At 46.2% G+C, this 23,130-nt stretch overlaps 1 protein-coding gene across 1 annotated transcript; it reads left to right on the plus strand.

The window, feature by feature from the left end:
• Window positions 1–10,126: 10,126 nt before the first annotated feature.
• LOC123154567 (nuclear transcription factor Y subunit C-4) lies at window positions 10,127–14,998 on the plus strand. The gene is made up of 3 exons (XM_044573263.1): window positions 10,127–11,624; window positions 11,927–12,043; window positions 13,982–14,998. Exon 3 carries the CDS (start codon window positions 14,030–14,032, stop codon window positions 14,732–14,734), a length of 705 nt encoding a protein of 234 aa, XP_044429198.1. The 5' UTR covers window positions 10,127–11,624; window positions 11,927–12,043; window positions 13,982–14,029; the 3' UTR covers window positions 14,735–14,998.
• Window positions 14,999–23,130: the final 8,132 nt, after the last annotated feature.

The following is a 23,130-nucleotide window of genomic DNA, read 5'->3' on the forward strand; positions in this document are numbered from 1 at the left end:
TCGGTTGTTGAAGAGAGGACGTGGCCTACCCCCATGTGAGATCATTAGTTATTTCAACGGGAGGGGTCCTTTTTCTTTTGGTATTAGGTGCCAGGAGGCGGGACCGAGACCAAGTCGTTGGTTTGATTCCACCGATCAGGGCATGTACGTGGGAGGTTTAGCTCCCCCTTATCTCTTAGTTTGTTACAACTAAAGATTAATTCCAACACTGTTGAATCAAAGAGTTCAAGTGCTTGTTCTGGTGACCCACTTGCTTCAACTACCTGGGACAAGGTACCTTCGTGTTTATTTGTTCTCCATGCAGCAAAAGGTGGAATTGCTTATACCGAGAATCCATTACTTTGCCAAACAACTAAAATAGGTTCATCCAAAACATACACTTATTACTCTAGCTCTATTAGTGCAAGTCAATGTGGAAGCAAATTTTCAACAATTAGTACTGGATTATTAGAAGTTAGTACTAATTTATTGAGTGTTGGAATACACCATTCTTAAGCTTGTCATTGTAAACCTATTGCAAAACTTGCTTATTTATTGTCGATTTCATCCTCTTTTGAAACAAAGATTTTGAATGCTCAAAATTTATCTCACCTATGTTGTATTCTTGGTCCATTTGTTTTACAAAACATAAAAAGATGGTCTGTTTGTGTAGGACGTCGGTAAACATCGGCGTAAGAAGAGCAGGCTACTAGCGAGAGTCGTCCAAGAGGGAAGAGAGAGGGAGGAGGAAGATACGTCAGTGCGCAACGGGTGCTACTGGTTAATCTGTGCTAATACTCCAGTGGACTGTATGGTAATGCTGGACTGTGCCTCACACCTATTCTTTATATATAAACCATTTATCTAAACTCTTCCATTCTTACCTGACGAGAAAACTAAGATGTGCAGATGCATGGTGTTTATCTTATGTCCATACTGCTTTCATACATTGTGCAGGCATCCAACTTGGAATGACTCATGAATTCCGCTGAAAAAACACTCACTCTAATTAACCTTCCAATGGAATTCTTTGAGTTTCTGATGGGATCGCACAAATGGCCTGCTGCTCGGTGTTCGGTGTGTTGTCTGATGAGCACTTGGGTGCTTTCTGGCCCAGGCGCCCAGCGGAGCAAGTGTGGGTCTCGAGTGGCATACTAAACTATGTTTTCTTAGCTCTACTTATTAGCGTCGGTGAACTAAGATTAATTTGGGTGTGTGCAAGATATGCATTGTTTAGCAAGAGGAATTGTAGTTATTAAATCGTTTTGTGCCATTTGAAAGGGAAAATGATATTGTCATCCGAGGAAGCTAACATTCTTACTCAAAAGTACAGGGTTTCCTTTGTTTTTGCTTGGCCACTAAACTGCACGCCACTATGGCCTTTCTATGTTCTTTTGAAGAATGGATGTTTCCTGCTTACTGTACATCATGCTACGACTACAAGGAAACTCAAATTTACTTTCATTACTCTTCAGTGCAGATCGGTAAGTTGTTTATCTTACTTTCACTTTTAAATTGTTTGCTGCATCACTACACGCATGTGGTCCCTACTGCATTTCTCTTAATTATAAGATGTTATGAATAGGTTTTGAGAGTGGATTTTCTACTCTCAGTTGTACTACACCTGAGTATGCAAATAATTGGAAAAACATGATCAAACAAAGTCAAAACAATCTGAAAATTTTAGACATTAGACTTTATCACACACCTCATGGTTTTGCAACTTATGCCTTGGAAGCTTTTTGCCAAAGCACAAGGGCAAAGTCCTTTCATTTTCCTTCTGTACTGTAACATTTGACAAAAAGTATGTGTTGTGTTGTTGTCAATGGGCTGGCACAGTTACAGCCAAAGGCTATGTTTACAAAAATAAATTAATGATTCAAAGAAGAGGAGCAGAGGGTGTACGATATTTACCTCAAGGTGATGAATCAGTGAATCATGGAACTTATTTTTCGGTGAATTCAAGTTGCTATTCTTCATAGCATTAAACACGCTGAATTCAAGTTTCTATTCTTCATAGCATTAAACACGCTGAATTTTACAGGAATATTGATAGAAGGATTCTATAAAAAAATTATGACTTTATGATTTTGTTTTTACTATAGTTTATGGTTTAATTTGTACCTTGCAAACTATGCAAGTAAAATATCACTTATTTAAGAGCCAGAGAGTGTTGTTAAAATGTGGCTTATTACCTTTTAAATGTTTTACAGGATTCAGTGATATATGAGTATACTTCCATGTCGATTCTTTTATACAGAGTTTGGGGAATGACCAGAACGTGGCTTGGTTTACATGATGTTCATACTATGGATTGGGGAGGCATGGTTTCCGTGAAGGAGTGGTGGTGCAACAAAGCTTCCGGAGGTCGAAATCTCAAAGGGCGCTTGTTTTCCTTATGCTTCTTACCTCTTGGGAAATCTAGAACGAGCGAAATGCTCGGGTGTTCCGAAACAACATGATTCTGTCCGGTGTGCTTGTGACACAGATCGAAGCGGAGGCATCGTTGTGGTGCCTTGCCGGGCGGAATATCTGTGTAATATAATGCTGCGAGAGTTATGCTTGTAATTTGGCCTTTTGGCCTAGATTCTTAAAACCTTCTTCTTATTCAATGAAATGCCAAGCATTTTGACTTGTTTTAAAAAAATATGGACCCAGATGGAGCGAAATGTTTAATATGTGCATACCTTGTCTCGATTGAGAAATTTATTCTCTGATGGCTGATTTTTAAAGATGAATTATAAAGTTGTGAAATTCTACGAGAAAAGGCTTGTGAGTGGAATTAATGAGTATGGCGCTTGTGATGTATCCTCCATAGGTCTTTCGCAATCAATCATTCTTCTGTTATTATGGGTAAATGGTTGTCCAAATTCGAAATACACAACATATTTTAGGTTGCATACATATGTGTGTTACAATCTATTTTTGTCATATGTTTTCAGCTGTTCCATTGTATGCATGCACATTGGAAGGCATAAATTAATGTTGGTTGGTTGCCTGAGAAATAAAAAAGGCTAAAATCTTGAGTTGTATGAAACATGGTTGTTTTCTTGAAGTTTCTGATGGAATGTATACCATTGACTGAGAGGAATCATTCATTCCATTAGAATGGGAGTAGAGCACTTAGAGGGAATTCGGCAGAGTGTAAGTACACATGAGAGGTGTGTTTTTATTGACAGAGGAAGGGTGAGAGCAAGACACTTCTATGGGGAAAAAGAAAGAAAATGGAATAAAAAGATGAAAAACTAAAGAGAAGAATGTTGTGCTCCCATGATAAGATGTCGGCCACCAGCGAGCGCCCACATGACATTACTAGGGAAAACCTTATACACATAATTTTAGCAGCAGCGCAGTTTAAAAACAGACGCTACTGCTGTTTAGCAGTAGCGAGTTTCAAGAAACCGCGCTACTAATAGCACGGTAGCAGTAGCGGTCTAGGTGAAACAAGCGCTACTACTATAACTACCACGGCGTTGCCCCCCGGCTAGATACAGTAGTAGCGCCCTTCCAAGGACGCACTACTGCTAAAGTACTAGTAGCAACATTTTTCTTTAAAACACGCTGCTGCTAAGTATTGCACCTGATTAAGTTTAGTCCCATACTGCTAAGCGAACGAGGTATTTACCACCTTAAATATGTTACTTCTCAAACTATCTTGAGCACTTGGTCTTCATTGAACTATATGTGTAGGATTTGTGGCTGCAATATGAATCTTCACCAGTGCCTATACAGGTACTGTGAGGATTCATGTTGACTATTTAGATTCTACACAAAAAGATCAATAATTCCAATGTATATTTTTGAAGTTTTTACATGCTTAAGCTTAGCAGTAGCGTTTTTTCAGGGCAAAGCGCTAATGATATTATAAAACAGAAAGGAATGGTTGTAGTGTGTTACACATAACACGCTATAGCTAACTTAGCTATAGCGCGTTCCAGCCAAACGCGATGCTGCTAGTTTGGCTTAACCCCCGGCCGCGCGGGCTCAAAAATTTGCTAAGTCCTTCCCCTCCACTTCCCCCTCTCCCCCAACTGCTTCATCGCCGCCGTCGCCCTGCCGCTCTCGACCTCACCGCCGCCGCCCGCAACCTCACCACCGCCGCCACCCGCCGCACACCCTCGACGCTGCCCACGACCCCGACCTCGAAGCCGCCCTCTGACACGCGCCCGAGCCCCGACCCCGACCTCGACGCCGCCTGCCCCTCCCTCGCCGCAGTCACCGTAAGGCTCTGCCTCTTCTCTCCCCTACCCTCCTCTCTCTCTCTCTCTGCTCTCTGTTGTGATGATTTGTTCATATGAACCCTAGCTAGATGTGTTCATATATATGTTGCTGATGTGATGATGTTCATATGAACCATAGATTTGTTTAGGACAGTATGATTTTTTTTAGCATCAAGGAAAAAAATTAGATTTTTTAGGAAATTAGCTAGGGCAATTTTTTATGAAAATGCCTAAACATTAATTCCATTTAGCTTTAAATTAATAGAGGGTATATAAATAATAGCATTTAGCTAGGGCATTAACAGAGGGTATATACATTAGCTATAAATAAAAAAATAGCATCATTTATCTATAAATAAAACAATAGCATTTAGCTATAAAAAAACCAATAGCATTTAGCTATAGAAAACAGTAGCATTTAGCTATAAACAAAAAACATAATTGAAGTGGTTCGATTGTGCCCAAGTGGCTTTGTTGTTTCCAGGGAATGAAGTTGAGTGGCCTATGTTTTGCCGGAATGTTGATTCATTTTTGTTTCGACAAATTTCAGATTCTCGATTTGTCCACTTTTTAGTAAAAGCCATGCTGAAATTTTCCGTGAATTTCGGCATGACTTGTGCTACAAACTAGGACATATCGAGTGTTCGGTATTTGCCGCACCGGGAAGGAGTCAACATTCCTGCAAAGCATAGGCCTTTTTATGTCATTATTCATTTTATTAGGTATAGAATTAATTGACTAGATTTAATTGTAAGAACTAGTTTGCAGGTTACACCTCCGAGTGGCCTATGTTTTGCCGGAGTGTTGATTCATTTCCGTTCCAGTAAATTTCAGGCGCTCGATATGTCCTATCTTAGCAAAGGTCATGCCGGATTTTTTCGTGAATTTTGGCATGACTTGTGCCAGAATATGTAGGAGATATCGAGTGCCCCGGATTTGTGTGTTGAGTATCCTGGTAGTTGTCTTCGATCGATTTTCAATTAATGTTTCAACTATGAACATAGGAAATGTCTGACAACGAAAAGGATTTTGGTATTTGCAAATACTGCGAAGACGAGCGCGGCCTGTGCGATGGAATCTTCCTAGATGATGATAGGCGCTTCAGCATCAAGCTGGACGAGAACTTTGAAGTGGATACAGTAAGTCACAACGACAAGTCTTTTTTCATAATTAAGCATGACATCTGCTTCATTTGCTTCAACTTATAATTTTTTTTACTATTCTAGTAGCGTATCCCCTGTCATGCAAGAGTTTTTGTCTTGGATAAGATATGTTTCAGTCGTACTATGGAGGTAAAGAGAGTTTACTTGAAGACCGAGCATGGTTGTATTTTCCACGCAAAATTATACAACGCAGACGACTATACCTATTTTGGATGCAAAACTTGGCAAGCACTATGCAAGACTTATGCATTTGAGCTTGATATGGTTATCACCTTTGATATTCGTCCGGAAGATGATATTGAAGGCAATATCGACATCTGGGTCGATGTGCAGACGCCTCCAGTTATACCATTATGTGAGTTTCTCAACCATATTTATGTCTTTGATATTGTTTATTCAAAAATAGTTGACAACTAATTTCTATTGTCAGCTTATTTTTGTTCAAGCAAACATGTCCAGCGCTTGGTAGACAGGACCTACTACTATCCCGGGGCTGAACTAAACTGCGAGGAGATAAGTCATTATGTTTCATGGCTTGAGAATCTTCATACTGTCAAGACAAATTTTCTTCCTGCACTTAGAAATGTTAGTACTCAAAACGTGCGACAAGTAGTGTTCGTACTGAACTACGGTCATATCTATTTAGGAAAGATGGTAAGATTTTTACTATTTGTCCTCAGTGCATCTTTTGTATACATTATTTTTAAGCTAAACTTTAATGCTAAGTATGTTACTATACGATGTTCTTCAATAGGGACTCCCGATGAATTTGTGCCTCATTGGATCGAGACTAAAGGTACCATGAATATTGTTAGCTTATGGCCAAGATATCCTACAATGCACTTTAGTGCATTCAGGATTTTTAATAGCGAGGAATGCTTAATAGTGAAAGACTGGAGCAAAATTATGAACGATCGCAGAGAAGTACTAGGGGGCAGCAATCAGAAGCGCAACTCACGATTAGGAGACATGTTCATTTGCATGCTCCAACTTGATGAAGGAGGAGTGCTACACATGTTTTATGTTATTTTACCTGAGAGGGAGTAGCAGGAGTGATTAGCTAGCTAGAAATGAATTTGAAGATGATGATGTGCTACATTATGACTATGATGATTAAATAGCTAGTGTTGGTGGTAATGACTATGATTATTATTATTAGCTAGTGTTGGTGGTGATTAGATAGCTACCACAGCTAGTGTTGGTGGTGATTAGCTAGCTAGAATGAGTTTGAAGATAGATTCAAGTGGAGGCAACATGTGGTGCACATCGAAAGTACTACTAGTCCAAACTAGATCAAGTTTGAATTAGTAGTATACTTTTGACATGCACCATATATTGCCTCCACTTGCACCTAATCCACTTTCATTTGACACACTGTTATGGACATAAAGATATAAACCTCATAATTGGTATTGTATCAAAATTTGTATAACGGCGTATAAATACACTAAAAAAAGAATACTAGTAGCGATGGATAGTAAACACACTACTACTAGCTAGATTAGCAGCAGCACGGTAGTGGACAAGCGTTGCGGCTATATATCTTAGCAATAGCGCGTGTTGCACGCGCTACTGCTAAGTAATAGCTGTAGCACCTTATTAGTAGCGCGGCTGCCTGCGCTACTAGAGGGCATTAAACCCACGCTACTACTAGGTTTTCCCTAGTAGTGTGAGCAAACCTATAGTAGATCCTAAGACACATAATTTTTTATTAAGAGGCATAATATTTAAGTTCAGATCAGACATCCTTCTTAAAGTATATGCATTATAGCCCATAGCAACGTACTGGCGTTCTACTAGTAGGAAGTAATATTTGGAATATGGGTCCTTGTGGACTAGGAGAAGGGATAAATCCATAAATCATGGCAGACCAAGCCCTTGCATGCCGTCATCTTGGTGGCCTTTTTCCTATTTGAGCCTTATTTTTCTGCGAGCATCTTTGATTCTAGAGTTTTTTATGGCTCCTGCATACTTTTCAGTCTTTTAGGGCAAGTTTGGTTGTTTTTCTAGACAACATGCCTGGAAAATTTTGGTGCCTGGATCGGGCCTAAGAAACACAAATTTTTTTGCCTGGCCAGGCGCATAGGAGGAGTGTTTGGTTTAGGGCATGGCCTAGTGGGATCTAAGTTGTCGCTGTTTTCTTCTCATTCACCTCGAATTTCGTGTCCTCATTATTAGCAGCCATGATTATTGCCCGGCTAATGCACCAGGCACACCCTGTCGCCCAGAATTTTTTGGGGGGTTTTATCACTTTTGCCACTAGTTGTGTCACACTATTCATTTTTGCCACTAAAAGTCTTCACTACTAAAAAAATGCCACTGTTTTGTTAAAAACACACTCAAAAATGCCATTTTCTCATGTTACCGTCAGTCAAAGGGTCGTTGACCGCGCGATATGACCAAAATGCCCCTCGTTCCATTACTTCCCGAACTGTGTCACACTATTCATTTTTGCCACTAAAAGTCTTCACTACTAAAAAAATGCCACTGTTTCGTTAAAAACACACTCAAAAATGCCATTTTCTCATGTTACCGTCAGTCAAAGGGTCGTTGACCGCGCGATATGACCAAAATGCCCCTCGTTCCATTACTTCCCGAACTGTGTCACACTATTCATTTTTGCCACTAAAAGTCTTCACTACTAAAAAAATGCCACTGTTTCGTTAAAAACACACTCAAAAATGCCATTTTCTCATGTTACCGTCAGTCAAAGGGTCGTTGACCGCGCGATATGACCAAAATGCCCCTGGTTCCATTACTTCCCGAACTGTGGGCCCAACATGTCAGGGGCAGGGAAATAATTTTTAGGATATAAAAATAGGCAATACAGGGGTTCGAACCCCAGACCTCCTCGGAGGCGCTCGCACGCGCTAGCCAATACATCCAAGGTCACCAGTTGACTAATCAATGGAGATACGCTACATATCCTTACATGACATCTAGGCATAGGACATAGCTATTAACAAACCAAGTAAACTCGAGTTGTACACGCAACAGCAGCAACAAATGGTTCTCTAAATTTCTCTTAAAAAATTAGCATGACGCATGTACATAAGGTTGAAAACATTCAGCACACAAGCAAATAGAGGGGTTCGAACCCCAGACGTAAGGATACGTAGCGTATCTCAGTTGATTAGTCAGCTGGTGACCTTGAGTGTATTGGCTAGCGGGAGGTCTGGGGTTCAAACCCCTGTGTTGCCTATTTTTATATCAAAAAATTATTTCCCTGCCCCTGACATGTCAGGCCCACAGTTCGGGAAGTAATGGAACCAGGGGCATTTCGGTCATATCACGCAGTCAACGACCCTTTGACTGACGGTAACGTGAGAAAATGGCATTTCTGAGTGTGTTCCTAACGGTATAATGGCATTTTTGAGTAGTGAAAACTTTTAATGGCGAAAGTGAGTAACATGTCAGGCCCACAGTTCGGGAAGTAATGGAACCAGGGGCATTTCGGTCATATCACGCAGTCAATGACCCTTTGACTGACGGTAACGTGAGAAAATGGCATTTCTGAGTGTGTTCCTAACGGTACAGTGGCATTTTTGAATAGTGAAAACTTTTAATGGCGAAAGTGAGTAGTGTGACACAACTAATGGCAAAAGTGATAAAAACCCTTTTTTTGAGTAATTGTCGCCCAGAATTGGTCACCTGGACCAGGCTAACTTAGCAACCTCGTCATCCAGCCAGGCATCACGTGTCGTGGAAGTAACCGACTCTTAGGTTGTTTTGGGGCTTATGGGCTGTTCAAAAGTTAACAAGTTCAGAAAAACATTCCACCTCGGCCAGGTGCTTGAGCAGATAGTAACTAGTTGAGGAGCGCTCCTTCGGGAGCCTCCCAATGATCACTTGTGTGGGCTGAGAGTGCACTATTTGGTGTGCTCTTAGCCGCAGTCACATATCGCGTTCTGAATGCTCTCTTCGGATTTTGTTTTTCTATTTTTCTGCACACGTTTTTGGCATTTTAGATGTTTTTTTTGGCTTTTCGGATTTTCATCGGTCTTTCTTAGCTTTTCGTCAAAAAGAAATTTTTTACGCGAAAAAAGCATTTCCTTTTTTTCTCTCGCGAGAGGTACGGATTTGCTTTCATCATATGCATGGTTTTGTTTTCGCGAGAGGCACAACTGCGCCTCTCAAAAACAAAAAAAAACTTGTTTTCTCTTTTTCTCCATTCGTGAGAGGCACGTTTTTACTTGTGCGAGAAGCGCAGCCATGCCTTTCGAAAACAAGAAAAAACATCATTTCTTTTTATTTCTTTTCATGAGAGACACGGTTTTGCTTTTACGAGAGGCCATGCCTCTCCGAAACGAAAAAAAACAGTTTTTTTTTAGATGCAAGGTTTTGCTTTCGCGAAATGCACGGTTTTGTGTGACCTATGAAATCAGTGATTTCGGTTCGAACACGGCCCAGGTGTGCCGCGGCCCGGGCACGTCACGGGCCTCATGTGCTGCCATGCCAGCAGCGAGATTCGGCCCGGTGCCCTGCAGTGTACAAGAATAACAAGATGCATGTCACCCGCAAAAAAAAAAGAAAAAAGAAAAAGATGCATGCGTCTTGAGTCGCCCATCCAAGATTTTATTGCAATTCTTAGTAATAGGACTTGCTTTGTATTTTTATAGATGTGAGGTCCAAATCAGTGTACCTGTAATTGTTATAAGCATGAATAAAGTTACAGAAAATACAAGATGCATTTCTCAAAAAAAAAAACAAGATGCAGAAAGGAAAAATCAGTGCAGAACTACCACACGGTTTGTGTGTGCCAGGCAGCTCCTCCCCCGCACGCCCTCGGTACAGACCATGCTCTGCTGCGTCTCCCTGACGGCCACTGCGGCGTCCACGCCCGCGTCCTCGGGTAGCCCACGCGCCCAGCGCCGCAGCAGCCAGCCGCTTCTCGCACGACATCCTCCTCGCCGCGCTGCTCCAGCCCGTGACCTCCGTCCGGATGGCGCGCAAGCTGTTCGACGGAATGCCTCGCAAGGACACCGTCTCCTACAACTCAACGATCTCTGCCTAGGCTGGAGGTGGACGCACCGATGAGGCCCTCCGGCTGTGCAGATGATGAAGGAGCTAGGAGTCAGGCCTAGCGGCTTCTCATGGCTCTGCCCTTTGCCGTTTGCCGTTTCATCGGGCGTCTGCTCTGCTCCCCATGGGATGGAAGGTTCTTGCAGGCTGCAGCTGATGTACGCCACGGCTCTGCCCAACAGAACACTGTAACCGGCAGCACACTTGCGGATATGTATCGGCATGCCGCCGGCCTCTTCAAACACGCGGTGCACGTCTTTTGGGGTATGAATGAGCAGGGCATCGTTTGAGTGAATTCTGTCTTGTCAGTGTACAAAGATGATAGTCAGAGCAATTCAGTGTTTGAGTGTTTCCGGTTGATTAGAAGCCACGGGTTTTTGGTCGACAAATGCAGTGTGCCAACTCAACGGTGCTTACCATATGGCACAAATGTCAAGGATTTGGCTGAGGGTTACCAGCTCTTGGCCCTTCGCGTCGAAACAGGACTCTGTCAAATTCTGTCATCTATAGTGCTGTTATCGGCATGTTGTCCATGCCTGTCAGATTGCTTGATGCCGTTATGCTTTTCGAGGGATTAGCCAACAAATTGGGACTCAGAAACATGTAATGCGATGATATTGTGTATGCCACAAGTGGTTTAATGGAGCAAGCTCTGGGCCTCTTTGGGATGGCTCTGTGAAATGCCGTTCTTCCAACTGAGTTCACTTTTGCAAGTGTGCTGAGATGGAGCTTCTGTTTTGGTCTGATGGAGCAGGGCACACAAATCCACGGGCTGGTATATAAACGTGGGTTTGAGGATGATATAATTGTCGCCATTGCTCTCATTGACATGTATTGTAAGTTAGGTTCCTTGAAGCATGTCAGGAAACTCTTCAATGCTGTCTGTGCCAAGGATTTGCTGCTATGGAATACAATGGTTGTTGGTATATCGAAGAATGGGAAAGGCAGGGAAGCTATTCCAATTACCGAGGCTGAGGCCTCCTACTAAGTAAGAGCATTTTGCAATGTCAAAATTCGAAAGGTGAACTTGTTCCTTTTGCTGGCTTTATGAGTGCCTTTTATTGTAAGTGTATAAACTTGAATCTTTCTGTAACAGAAACATACTTGCAGGGATTACTAACGCAAGAAGAACAAGCGTGCATGGGATGAGCAAACTTCTTTGTGGAAGCCGACTTATATGGCTATGATCGTGTTAATGACGATAGAGACGATCCGATCATTGAAGCCAGAATCACAGATGGTAAGCAACTTGTCTTCTCTATCTACTGCTGGTGAATTTATTTATTTATTTCGTGGCAAGACTAGTAATCTTCCCGAGCTTTCCCAGTGCTGAGTACACATAGTGGTTATCATGTGATGACATAAATGCTTAACAGCCCGCGTGCTTCTTCTTATGTACACTGTTTATTTTTTAATATCAGATGCAGTTTTCATTTACGACCACTTGAATCTAACAATGTAGTAATTTGTTGTGAAATGTATTCGTTTTCAAACCTGTTTGCTCAATCTGTTACTGTTCTATTGGATGTTTGTCTGTGATAGAGCCTGGTGTTGATCCTTTTGCTCAATAGAGGGAGGAGAAGAAGAACAGGTTGATTATCAAGAAAAGAACATACTTTAGAATTTAAAGAACTCTGCAAAAGTTAGTGCTCTGCCAAGGTAACAATTTCTATTATCATCATCTGTATACATCATGCACTACTTTGTTTTTTATCCATTACATTGCCAACTCAAGTTTCTCATCTAACGCTTTCTGAAAAAAAACCCGGAACTGTGCAGTCATATACAGCTTGGTGCCACACCTGTGCCCATCACTGGGATTAAAGCGGATCTGCCTAGAAAATCTAAAAACAAAGATGTTGCGAATCTTCGGTAATAAATGTAATTCTTTTATTGCGGAGTATGGCGAATCAATGCTTGGGAAATGTATCAAACTATTCTTCCGGAAACCTCTAGAAAGTTATAAAAAGGGAAATCATGCATATCTTGACAGCCCATATCTTTAATTGATTTCCATATTAATATGTATAAATCACGCGTGTTCTACAGCTGTGCCGTCTTTGCCGCTCTTGCCATCAAGGTATATAAATACAGTTTTCTTTGCCGAGCTTTGTGCTAATCGAAAGATAATTTCTGAGGTGCACAAGAATTCTGTATTCGACGGGTATGTACAAGCCTGTTTGATTTCTCTCACTTACATGTCAATCAAGTTATGCAGTATTTTTTGGATTGCATAAGTCTAGTCATTTGGTTTGGTACAAACTATTTCAGATCTTTGTGATACAGCGCCGCTCGCAGTGGCCATTCTCTAGAATTCTAGATCTAAATATCAATATGGTGTTAGCAGCTGTTGAATTTCTAATTAGGAGGTTATAGATCTAACAAAAATTCATCGCTGATGCCAGTAGGTATAGAAAACGATGGTTGGCATGATCTGATAGTTACGATTCTTCTCAGGTTAGCATATGTTTTGGTTGTAGGATGACCGCGACCCTAAGATCTGTATTACTATCAATCTCAAATCTTATTCTTGGTATTCAACTATCGATCGAAACGGTCCCACGGGATCTACTAGATGAATTGGGAGGTTGGGGTTTTGGAAACCTCGATCGTATAATGATGCCATCTCTGTAGGGGATACGAGTGCGGATGGTGATACTGATACCAGAATATGCATCTTAATATGTATGTATAAAATATCTTTATATATCATGAATATATAGTTGGAATGGTTTACCATGATTCAGATATTCTATTTATTTCTGTCTGTATATTCATGTTCACTGCTGGTATTCGTATCTCTTCTTTGAATAAACATATTCATCTATGTTCTTAACATGGCTATGATGCGAATATGGTTTTTCTATTATCCAGCTGCGTTTGATCAGTTCCCACCCTTGTCGCCATCTACTTTTCTTTTTTTCTTTGTTTGAAACCATCTGGTGGGAATATTCAACTGAGTTATCCACTCTCTAGCTATATATGCTTTATGGAGCACCTGTGGGGCATGCCTGGAGTTAGAAACCACATTATCACTATCGATTGCTTGTGCAATCTAAGCTGTTTATGTGTTATAGGAACACGTCTTATATGTTATCCAGAGGTCATTCTCTTTTTGGGCACTGCACTTAAGATGTAACAGAAAACAAGATGCTAATTTTGTGGTGGCTTACATGGCTGTAGAATGGCTCAGTTGCCTTTGTAGCCAGATTTATTCCATTGATCTTTGTCAACCGTTTACTTTGTTTGATTTTGCTGGTGTATATTTGGCTGTGCATGCATATTTTTAACTATGTCTGCTCTGGTGCTGTTACTCAGAACTGATCTTAGTTTCTGAACTAGCAAATAATTATATTTCATTTTGCGAGGATCCTAACAAAGAAATGCACTCTGTTTGAAACTGATCTTTTAAGAGAGGCACAAATGTTCACAATCATCTAAAGGCTCTGCACAAAATTTTATTTTGTAACCTAGAGGCTAGCACTATCCAACTGTCTTAAAGATTTTCTTACTTTATGATTGAGCTGCAATTTTTTTTTCACATTGTTTTACTTTATAATTGATCTAATTAATAGTAATTTTTATTCTTTTTTACAGTGCCGGAAAGACCATTGATTTTCGGGCAAGCAAGATCAAGCAGTGCACATGGTACCGACTTCGCAACCTCAGCCTGCAATGGGTGATGTCACTCCTGCCGGTTCACAGCCAACACAACAATTCCCTGGCAATCCAGCTCAGCTCAGTGCTCAGGAGCAGCTTATGTACGAGCAGTCGCAGGAGTATCAGCTGCAGCTCCAGCAGCAGCTCCAGAGGCAGCTCCAGCAGCTCTGGGCCGAGCAGCGGTCAGAGATCGAGCAGGTGACTGACATGAAGAACCACCCCCTGCCACCCACCAGGATAAGGAAGATCATGAGGGCCGATGAGGACGTCCGCATGATCTCGGCAGAAGCTCCGGCGCTCTTCGCGAAAGCATGCGAGATGTTCACGCTGGAGATGACGACGAGGTCATGGATGGTCACCGAGGAGGACAAACGCCGGGTCCTGCAGAGGAGTGACATCGCCGCGGCTGTGGCTAGGACTGACGATTACGACTTCCTGCTGGATTTGTTTACCAGAGAAGAGACGAAGCATGGGGTCCTGCTTCGTAGGACCGGGCAGCAGCCCATGGGGACTCAAGCTGGTGCATACCCGTACTACTATGCGCCGCAGCAGCAGGTGGCAGGTGCGTCGATGGCATACGGTGGCCCGTCTACCTATGTGTGGCAAGAGCCTCAGGTACAAGAGCAGGGCCATGCCCATGCGTCCACCTACGTGTGGCAAGAGCCTCAGCAACAACAGGAGGAGCCCTGAAGCTATCACCAGATTCAGAGTCCTCGTTTCCGCCTCGACATTTAAAAAACTTTTGGTTTCGCGTTAGCTTTCGCATTATCGTTATTCGACGGTTGAAACGGGCGGTTCTGATCAGGAGAAGTTTAGGAAGTTTGGTTGCTGTTGTCATTTGAGAAGTACTCTGAATTTGTGATTTGAGACTAGTTGGTCGAATTTTACCATTCCAAACGCAAAAGTCGGCCTCTGGTGATGCGTTGTTTTTATTTTCTATATATTTATGATATGTTTGTGTGTGTCAGTACCATGAATTTGTGATTTGAGACTAATTGGTCGAATTTCATTCCAAACCCAAAAGTTGGCCTCTGGTGATGCCTTGTTTTTTTTTTTTACTTCTATCTATCTATGCTATGTTTTCTTGTGGTTGTTAAGCTGTATTGTGTTGCATGAAATTTGAGATCATGCTGAGCTCCAGCTGAATTTGTCCGAAACCGAATGTGCATTGATGTTTTGCAAAATCAACAGTTGATGGTCGGTCATTCTGCTGAAGCATGACAAGTAGTAGCAACTGAATGCACAACAGGAGTTGTAGAGCATCATCAAGTCCTTTTGGACGACAGGAAAGCACTGTTCCTCACCGACCCGCCTTGTCACTGGGTGATGCAGATCGTCAAAAGGGGATGGCATTTTTAGCCTCAAAACAGTCGCCGTCCACGCCTGCTATCACAGTTTTGTGAGTAGCCATCGATGGCCATCGATGTGGGGTAATCAATAATATGGCTCGAGCAGTCCGTCGCCACAAAGGGGATCGATCACATGCGCGCCGTGCCGTGCTGTGCCGGTGGTGTCTCTGTCGTGCGCCACAGAGGCACAGACGGCGACCTGAGACGGGGCATGGTCCAGCCCACGGCTTTGCCAAGATCAGCATTGCAGATTGCACCACGGGAGGTGGATCACACTACTCACTACTGTAGATAGCTATATGCACCAGAAATTTAGACGCTGAAATGTTTTTTTTGTGATGCAGACTTGTAACACATCATGCATGGGCGCTAGTCCTGCACATCACCAAATGTGTGCACCACCTTGACAAGTGAATACTGAATACTGTCCACAATATTACATTCCTTGTTTGTAAAATGCATCCAATCGTACTTCCTCCGCTTTTTTATGTAAGGTGTATTTGTTTTTTCTAAGGTCAAACGAGTGCATGTTTGACCCAGTTTTTAGAAAAGTATATCAATATTCACAACACGAAATTTGTATTATTTGATTCATCATGAAAAGTAGTTTCATATTTTATCTATTAGGTATTCCAGATGTTGTTTATTTTATTCTATGATCTTGGTCAAACATTTAAATGGTTGACTTGCACGAAAATCAATACACCTTATATTCACATGCCGGATGGATGGTGGCTTCCTTGTGTGCGGCAGAGTGGACGTACGCGGGGCGGGCTGGTGCGGTGAAGGGGACAAATCCTCATTGATGTCCACAACCCCGGCCGCGTTCCGCTCGTGTTGCTTCCTTTGTCGCTCACTCTTGGCGAAGTTCTTTGTGTTGCAGCTCATCCCCATGGACGGGACCGCCATGGATGATGTCAAGGCATCATCCATGTTGTCCGTGAGGGGCGGGGTACCTAGTGATGACATCTAGGGCAGTGAATGGGGGCGGCAACGCGGATGAGAAAGCAAAGGTGGAGGACGGCAACGGCATGGATGCGGAAAAAAAGTACATGCGCTAGAGGATGGTGGTGGATTTAGTGGAGTTGGTCAATTTGATGAAATTTGGGGCGGGTTCGGTCTGTCTGTTCCGAGATGGCGGATGCGCCTAGGCCTTCTCATATCCACTGCAGATACGAGCTAGATATCAGGGGTGTCGGTCAGCTAGACATATAGGGCCGGTTTGAGTGGCCAGCTAGGTCACGATTTTGTGATCAATCACTGACCGGGATGTCCGCCCGGAAGTATATAGGGCATTTGAGGAGCCTAACTGTAAATGGTCTAAAAAGATGCATTGGCCACGAAAAAAATGGCAAGTGGATGATGGATCACACACGGATCATCTCTTCATAATTTGTCACTTTATTTAACTTTCAACCAATATTCGCACCCGTCTCAGTTCCTTTTCAAAATTTACAAAGTTTCCTGGAGTTCAACATGTCTGGAAGCACAGAAGGATGTTCTTTTCCTGATATTATTACCAATATTCACGTATAACAAATGCATTAAAGTTAAAAATTACAATGCATTAAAGTTGAAAATTGTGGTCACCTTTAGCTAAATTTGCACACTTTTTTTAACACGTTTGGACTAGTTAGTCTCATACATAAGTAGCCCAGTGAGATTGCCTAAAAGAAATCTACTGGTACAGTAAGTGAAATCAAAACTGCTCTACACACGATGAATTGCATGGACGACCACTGCACGATGGCCATCGTGTGGTTGGCGCCCGTTTGTTGCCATGAATGAACGGCTTGAAAGGCTTATCGTCCAAACATCATCGGCAGACTGTGGTTTGCATAGCACTGCTCAAGTGAAATTGATCGAAAATGTGTATATATAGCCAGCTTACGCGTGTGCCTTTTCTGTTGGTCAGTCGATCCGTTGTCCTTCTTCCTTAGAGCATCTTCAACAGCCGCGTGAAACGACGCACGCGTGGTAAACGCAGCCTTTAGCGCGCGGGGGGCGTTTTGCCGCGCTTCAGCGGCGGCGGGAAAACCACGCACGCAGAAACCGCTTGCGCGCGCGAAAAGGCGCTAGCTCGCGCGCCATCTTTTGCGTGCCGCTTCCCGCGCGCCTATAAAGTGCGGCGCGCGCCACGCGCCTCTCCACGTCTCATCTTCTCCTTTTCCTCTCTCTCTCTGCCACGCGCCGCTCCAGCGCCCCGCCATCGACGCGCCGCCATGCCGCTGAGGAGCGTCCGGCTACCGCGGCGTCCGCCTGCGCCCCAACGGCGGCTACTACGCGGAGATATGCTCCGGCGATCTCCGGCTCGGCCTCGGCACGTACGGGACGGCGCGCGAGGCCAGCCGTGCGTACGACGCGGCGGCGTGGCGCCTAGGCCGGCCGCACGGCCAGATGAACTTCTAGGATGTCTACACGCTTCAGCAAGCGCTCGACCGTACCCCGCCGCCGCGTCTGAACACGGCACAAGACTGTGCGGAGCACGCCGAGCGGCAGCGCCGCCTCCTCGTCGCCCAGGAGGACGAGCGGGTCATGGCGGAGTGGCGTCGCCGCCGCCCGGAGGACGTCGCCTACGAGCAGTCTTACTAGGCAAGGCATCGCGAGGAGGACACGCGAAGGCGCCACGAGGCGCGGTTGGACAGGCGTCGGCGCAAGGCGTTGGCGAACGCGCAGTCCGATCTCGTTGAAGCAGGTGGGCAGTCGTTCTTCACGCCGGATGATGATCCGTGGTTGGACATCTGGCTGGATACCTCGAACGACACCGCCGAGGAGGATGACGATAGTGATGATAGCGACTTAGACTAGTTTTTTTATGCAATCTATCTCGTGTTTTATCGTTTGTCATTTTTAATTATTATGCAATCTATGTTTCCGATGTAAAATACCTTTGTATCGTTAAAATCTATGCAATCTATCTATTTTCCAATAGCCTATAATGAGCGCGCGCGCTGCTGAGCGGCGCGCGCGCGCTGCATTTTAACGCGGCTGCTGGAGCGGGCGCAACGCGCCGTGTTTTTTGCGCGCGGCGCGACCTGCGCCTGTTGGAGATGCTCTTACTTTGCCCCCTTTGCTCGAGGTTTCCGCACTGCTTGAGCTCCTCTCTCTTCCTCAGCAGCAGCTGCTCCATGGAGCAACGCCCAGATGCTGCTGCTCTCGGGGCTCTTGGGCTCGCCGGCATCTGCCGCGAGACCTTCGCCGTCATCCGCTCCCGCCGCCCGGGCTTCGCCTCCATGGCCGGCGAGATGGTCGGGCTCTCCCTATCCAGGCTCGCCCACGTCGTCATCTCCCGCGCCCTCTTCTCCCATGTTGTCGCTGCCTCCGACGCCGGAGCCGGCTTCCTCCGCCTCGCCGCGATTTGGGGCCCCTTCTTCCTCGTAGAGGCCGCCTGCCTCTTCTGCGTCGTCCTCCCGTCACTCAGCTTCGCCGCCTACCTCGTCCACTCCGCCGCCCCGCGCTACGGCTTCGTCGACGACCGCGACGCCCGCTCCATCGCCCGTGAGCTCCACACCGTCCCCAGGTTCCTCGCCAGCGGCCACGCGTCGACCTTCCAAGGCAACTCCCGCAGAGCCGCGCGCGCTCAAGGTTGGCTGGCGCCTCGTGGTCACCACCTTCGACGCCTTCCTCCTCCTCCTCGGCTACACCGCCCTCTTCGGCGCCACCGCCTGGCTCGCGCACCACCACCTTCTCGCCGCCCCTGCTCCGAGCGAGGATATCGGCGTGCAGCTGCCGCAAGTGGCGCTTCTGCTGGGCGGCGACGCGTACCTCACCGGAGCGGCGCACATCGGCGCGGTGTGGCGCGTGATGCTGGTGCTAGAGGACGACTGGGGCTTCCGCAGCATGCACATCAGCGACGAGCTCCTTGCTGGCAAGTTCTGGGACGCGGCCCCCGTCCTCTGGACGCTCGACGGGTGCATCATGCACTACCAGAATAACGGCTGCTGCCGACGGCCTTTTCTATGCTGACGGCCCCCGTCGGCATAGATCATGGTATGCCGACGGCCGAGAAAATGCCGTAGGCGTATTAAAGCCGTCGGCAAACCTCCATATATGCTAACGGGGGTCGTCGGTGTAGGAAGGCCGTCGGCATATCTTCCACTATGCCGACGGGGGCCGTCGGCAGAGAGCCGTCGTCGGCACACAGGTGGGTCCACCGACCTAGGTCCAGACGAGGGGTTGACGCCGTCATCACTATGCCGACGGCCCCGACGGAGGCCGTCGGCATAGCTTGTAAACCTTTTTTTATTCAGCAAAAAGCACATGGGCTCTCTATGCCGACGGGGATACCGTCGGCGTATATATTATATGTTTTTATTTCTCATTTTTCATTTTTATTAAACCTTAGATTTGATTAATTTAAATCTAATTTATATAAACTTAAACATACACAAATTATATATGGATTTGGGGCAGAATTTTCCATAGATTATGAATATCCAGTTTGTTTTTACTTTTGAGTATGTTAAAATGTAACATCATGTAATTTTGCATATAGGTCCTTACACTTGGTAAAAATCATAAGTAATTGATACTTCACTAGATTTGGACAACTTTTAAATGATTTTCTTATCATAATCTCACACCGGGTCTTGATGCATGTGTGAATGTGTTGTGGCATGCGTAGACGCCCTTCTTGGGCTCCGAGGTGTGCCTCCCTCCACGGACGGCAGTGCCGCCGTCACTTGGAGGGGGGAATCGTGCGCGTCGGGTAGAAGTAGAACCGGAGGGAATCTAGTGTTTGGTTGGGTCCAGACCATGTTCGGGGTTGTTCCTATGGGCTGATCTATCGCAACTAGATGAAAGAGTCCACTGGTAAAAGCCCGTCCGATGAAAGTCAAAGGCCTAGATCTCCTGGTCAACGGGGCTAAGGTTAGTCCGGTCGGTGGGGCTTCGGGGTGTAGCTATGCCATCGAAACACCGTATTGGGTCTAGATGCATGTGTGAAAGTCATGTGGCATGCGTAGACGCCCGTCTTGGGTCTCTGCGGTGTTGCCCCCCTCCACGGACGGCGGTGCCGCCATCACTTGGAGGAGGGAATCATGCGCGTCGGGTAGGACCAGAGGGAATCTAGTGCTTGGTTGGGTCCAGACCATGTTCGGGGATGTTCCTATGGGGTGACCTATCACAACCAGTTGGAAGAGTCCACTGGTCAAACCCATCCGGTGAAAGTCAAAGGCCTAGATCTCTTGGTCAACGAGGCTTCATGGTGGCCTTCCGGGTGTAGCAATGCCACTGAAACAGCGCACTGGTCGTGATGCATGTGTGAAAGTGTTGTGACATGCGTAGACGCTATTCTTGGGCTCCCGGGTGTGCCCTCCTCCACGGATAGCAGTGCCGCCGTCACTTGGAGGGGGGAATCATGCGCGTCGGTTCGAGCCGGACGAAATCTAATGGTGGGTTGAGTCCAGACCGTGTGCGGTATTGTTCCTATGGGCTGACCTATCGCAACCATGTGGAAGAGTCCACTGGTCAAAGCCCGTCCAGCGATAGTCAAAGGGCTAGATCTTCCGGTCAACAGGGCTTCGTGGTGGCCTTCCCGGTGTAGCTATGCCACCGGAACACCACACGGGTCCTGATGCATGTGTGGAAGTGATGTTACATGCGTAGACACCCGTCTTGGGGCTCCGGGGTGTGGCCCTCCTCCACGGATGGCACTGCCGCCGTCACTTGGAGGGGGGGGGATCGTGCGCGTCAGGTCGAGCCGGAGGGAATCTAGTGGTGGGTTGGGTCCAGACCATGTTCGAGGATGTTCCTATGGGCTAGCCTAGCGCAACCAGGTGGAAGAGTCCACTAGTCAAAGCCCGTCCGGCGATAGTCAAAGGGCTAGATCTCCTGGTCAATGAGGCTTCGTGGTGGCCTTCCGGGTGTACTATGCCACTGAAACACCGCACGGGTCTTGATGCACGTGTGAAAGTGACGGCGGCAGTGCCTCTCCTTTGGTTGCACTAGGCCTGCACATACCGCAATGACATCATACATGATTTTACAAACCACCTCTTAACATCATTTAAGGTGGCCGCCGTGCACGTTGGCAATTTCCCGCATTGAAACCCTAAATATGCAATAAACTTCTCAAATATTGCAGGCGCACCCGAAAAATGCCATGTCATGGCACGTGTCATGCAATGCCCCCTTTCAGAGCACGAGAAGTTTCGAGTACAACGGAACAACGTGAAGCGCACTTCCTTCACAATCCGGACACATTCTCTCCCGATAGCCCGATACTACCTCGGACATGGGCGGTTTAGAAGCGGCCTCCGGTCAGGCTTCTGCGAAACACACTCAAACTTTTACCACACCCTACAAGGGCCATATGACGACACCGTGCGAGGTCCCAAGGATTTCCAATATCGTATGATTTTCAGTGGATTTTAACGGCTATATCCGGCATGCCGCCGATGTACATTCGCCCTTCGGTGGTGGAGCCTGCCCCTCCTTTGGTTGCACTAGGCCTACACATACCCTAAAGACATCATATATGATTTGACAAACCACTTTGCATACAATTTCTCAAATGACTATAGGCAAAATGAGTTTATTAATTTTTTAATTCTAAAAAATTCAAAGGAAAATAAAAAAAATTGAAATTTGGCAGAATGTCAGCTTATGATTCATAGAATGTGTGGAAAAAGTTAGAAAAGATTTAGTAAAAATAAACCTAATAAATCTAGCAAAACAAATACGTAAAAAAGCACAAAAAATGAAGCCTTCCTATTGGCTGGCCACCTAGTCACCTGGATCGATGACGTGGATGGCTGGATGCATGCACCACCCCACGTTCCACGCACGTTATCCTCTCCCCTCGATCTTATCTCTCTCACGCTTGTCTCTCTACGCACGACGCTCTCTCTCTCTCTCTCTTCTGCGCCCCCACCGAATGAAGCCGTCGCCGCTTGCCCCTGCGGATCCGCCGCCGCCGCTCGCCCCTGCAGATCCGCCGCCGCCTGGCCCCACCGCCATCGCGTCCCAATGGCCGCTCGCCCCCACCTGCCGCACGCCTCGACTGCTGAGGGAGCCGTAGTGCCCCACCGGCTCTTCGGCTCGGCCACTTGCCTCCACCGTCGAGGGAGCAGTGGTGCCCCACCGGCCGTTCGGCTCGACCGCTCGCCTCCACCGCCGAGGGAGCCGTCTTGCCCCCCCGGCCGTTCGCCGAGCGAGCCGTGTGAGATCCGAGCCCCTCCAAACCCGAGGCCAAGGTGTACGAGCGGCACCGTCGAGGGAGCCGTGCTGCCTCTCGTCGGAATTCTACTCGCAGGATGCGTTGCTCGCCGGATGTAGGATGTGCTGCTCGCCGGAAACCTAGGACGTCGGAGCGGCAAGATGCGCTGCTCATCGGAGCTGCACGCCGGCTGGCCTCTGGACGAACATGACCTGGGCGTCGCTGCCCTTGCTCGCCGTGCTCACCGGCTGTTGGGCAGCCATTTTTTTTCATACGTGTTTCAAGCTATGCCTACGGCTTGGCCGTCAGCATAGCTCTAACACTATGCCGACGGCCTAACCGTCGACGTAGCTACGCACCAGGCCAGCTCAACAGCTGAACGTGGCATCTCTAGGCCGACGGTTAGGCCGTCGGCATAGCCCCAAAAGCTATGCCGACGGCCTAACCGTTAGCGTACCGCCAGGCCACGATCGCCCAAAGGCTGCCATGCGTCAGCGTATAATTGGCACACCTTTAACGGCGGCGCCGCCAACGTCCGTCAGGTGGAAAATGTTGTCGACGGTGTGTGTATGCCGACG

Source organism: Triticum aestivum, chromosome 7A (genome assembly GCF_018294505.1).
Source record: "Triticum aestivum cultivar Chinese Spring chromosome 7A, IWGSC CS RefSeq v2.1, whole genome shotgun sequence".
Taxonomy (NCBI): Eukaryota; Viridiplantae; Streptophyta; class Magnoliopsida; order Poales; family Poaceae; genus Triticum; species Triticum aestivum.

Coding starts and splice junctions, on each gene's coding strand:
- LOC123154567 (XM_044573263.1), top strand. CDS start 14,030: ATGGTACCGACTTCGCAACCTCAGCCTGCAATGGGTGATGTCACTCCT.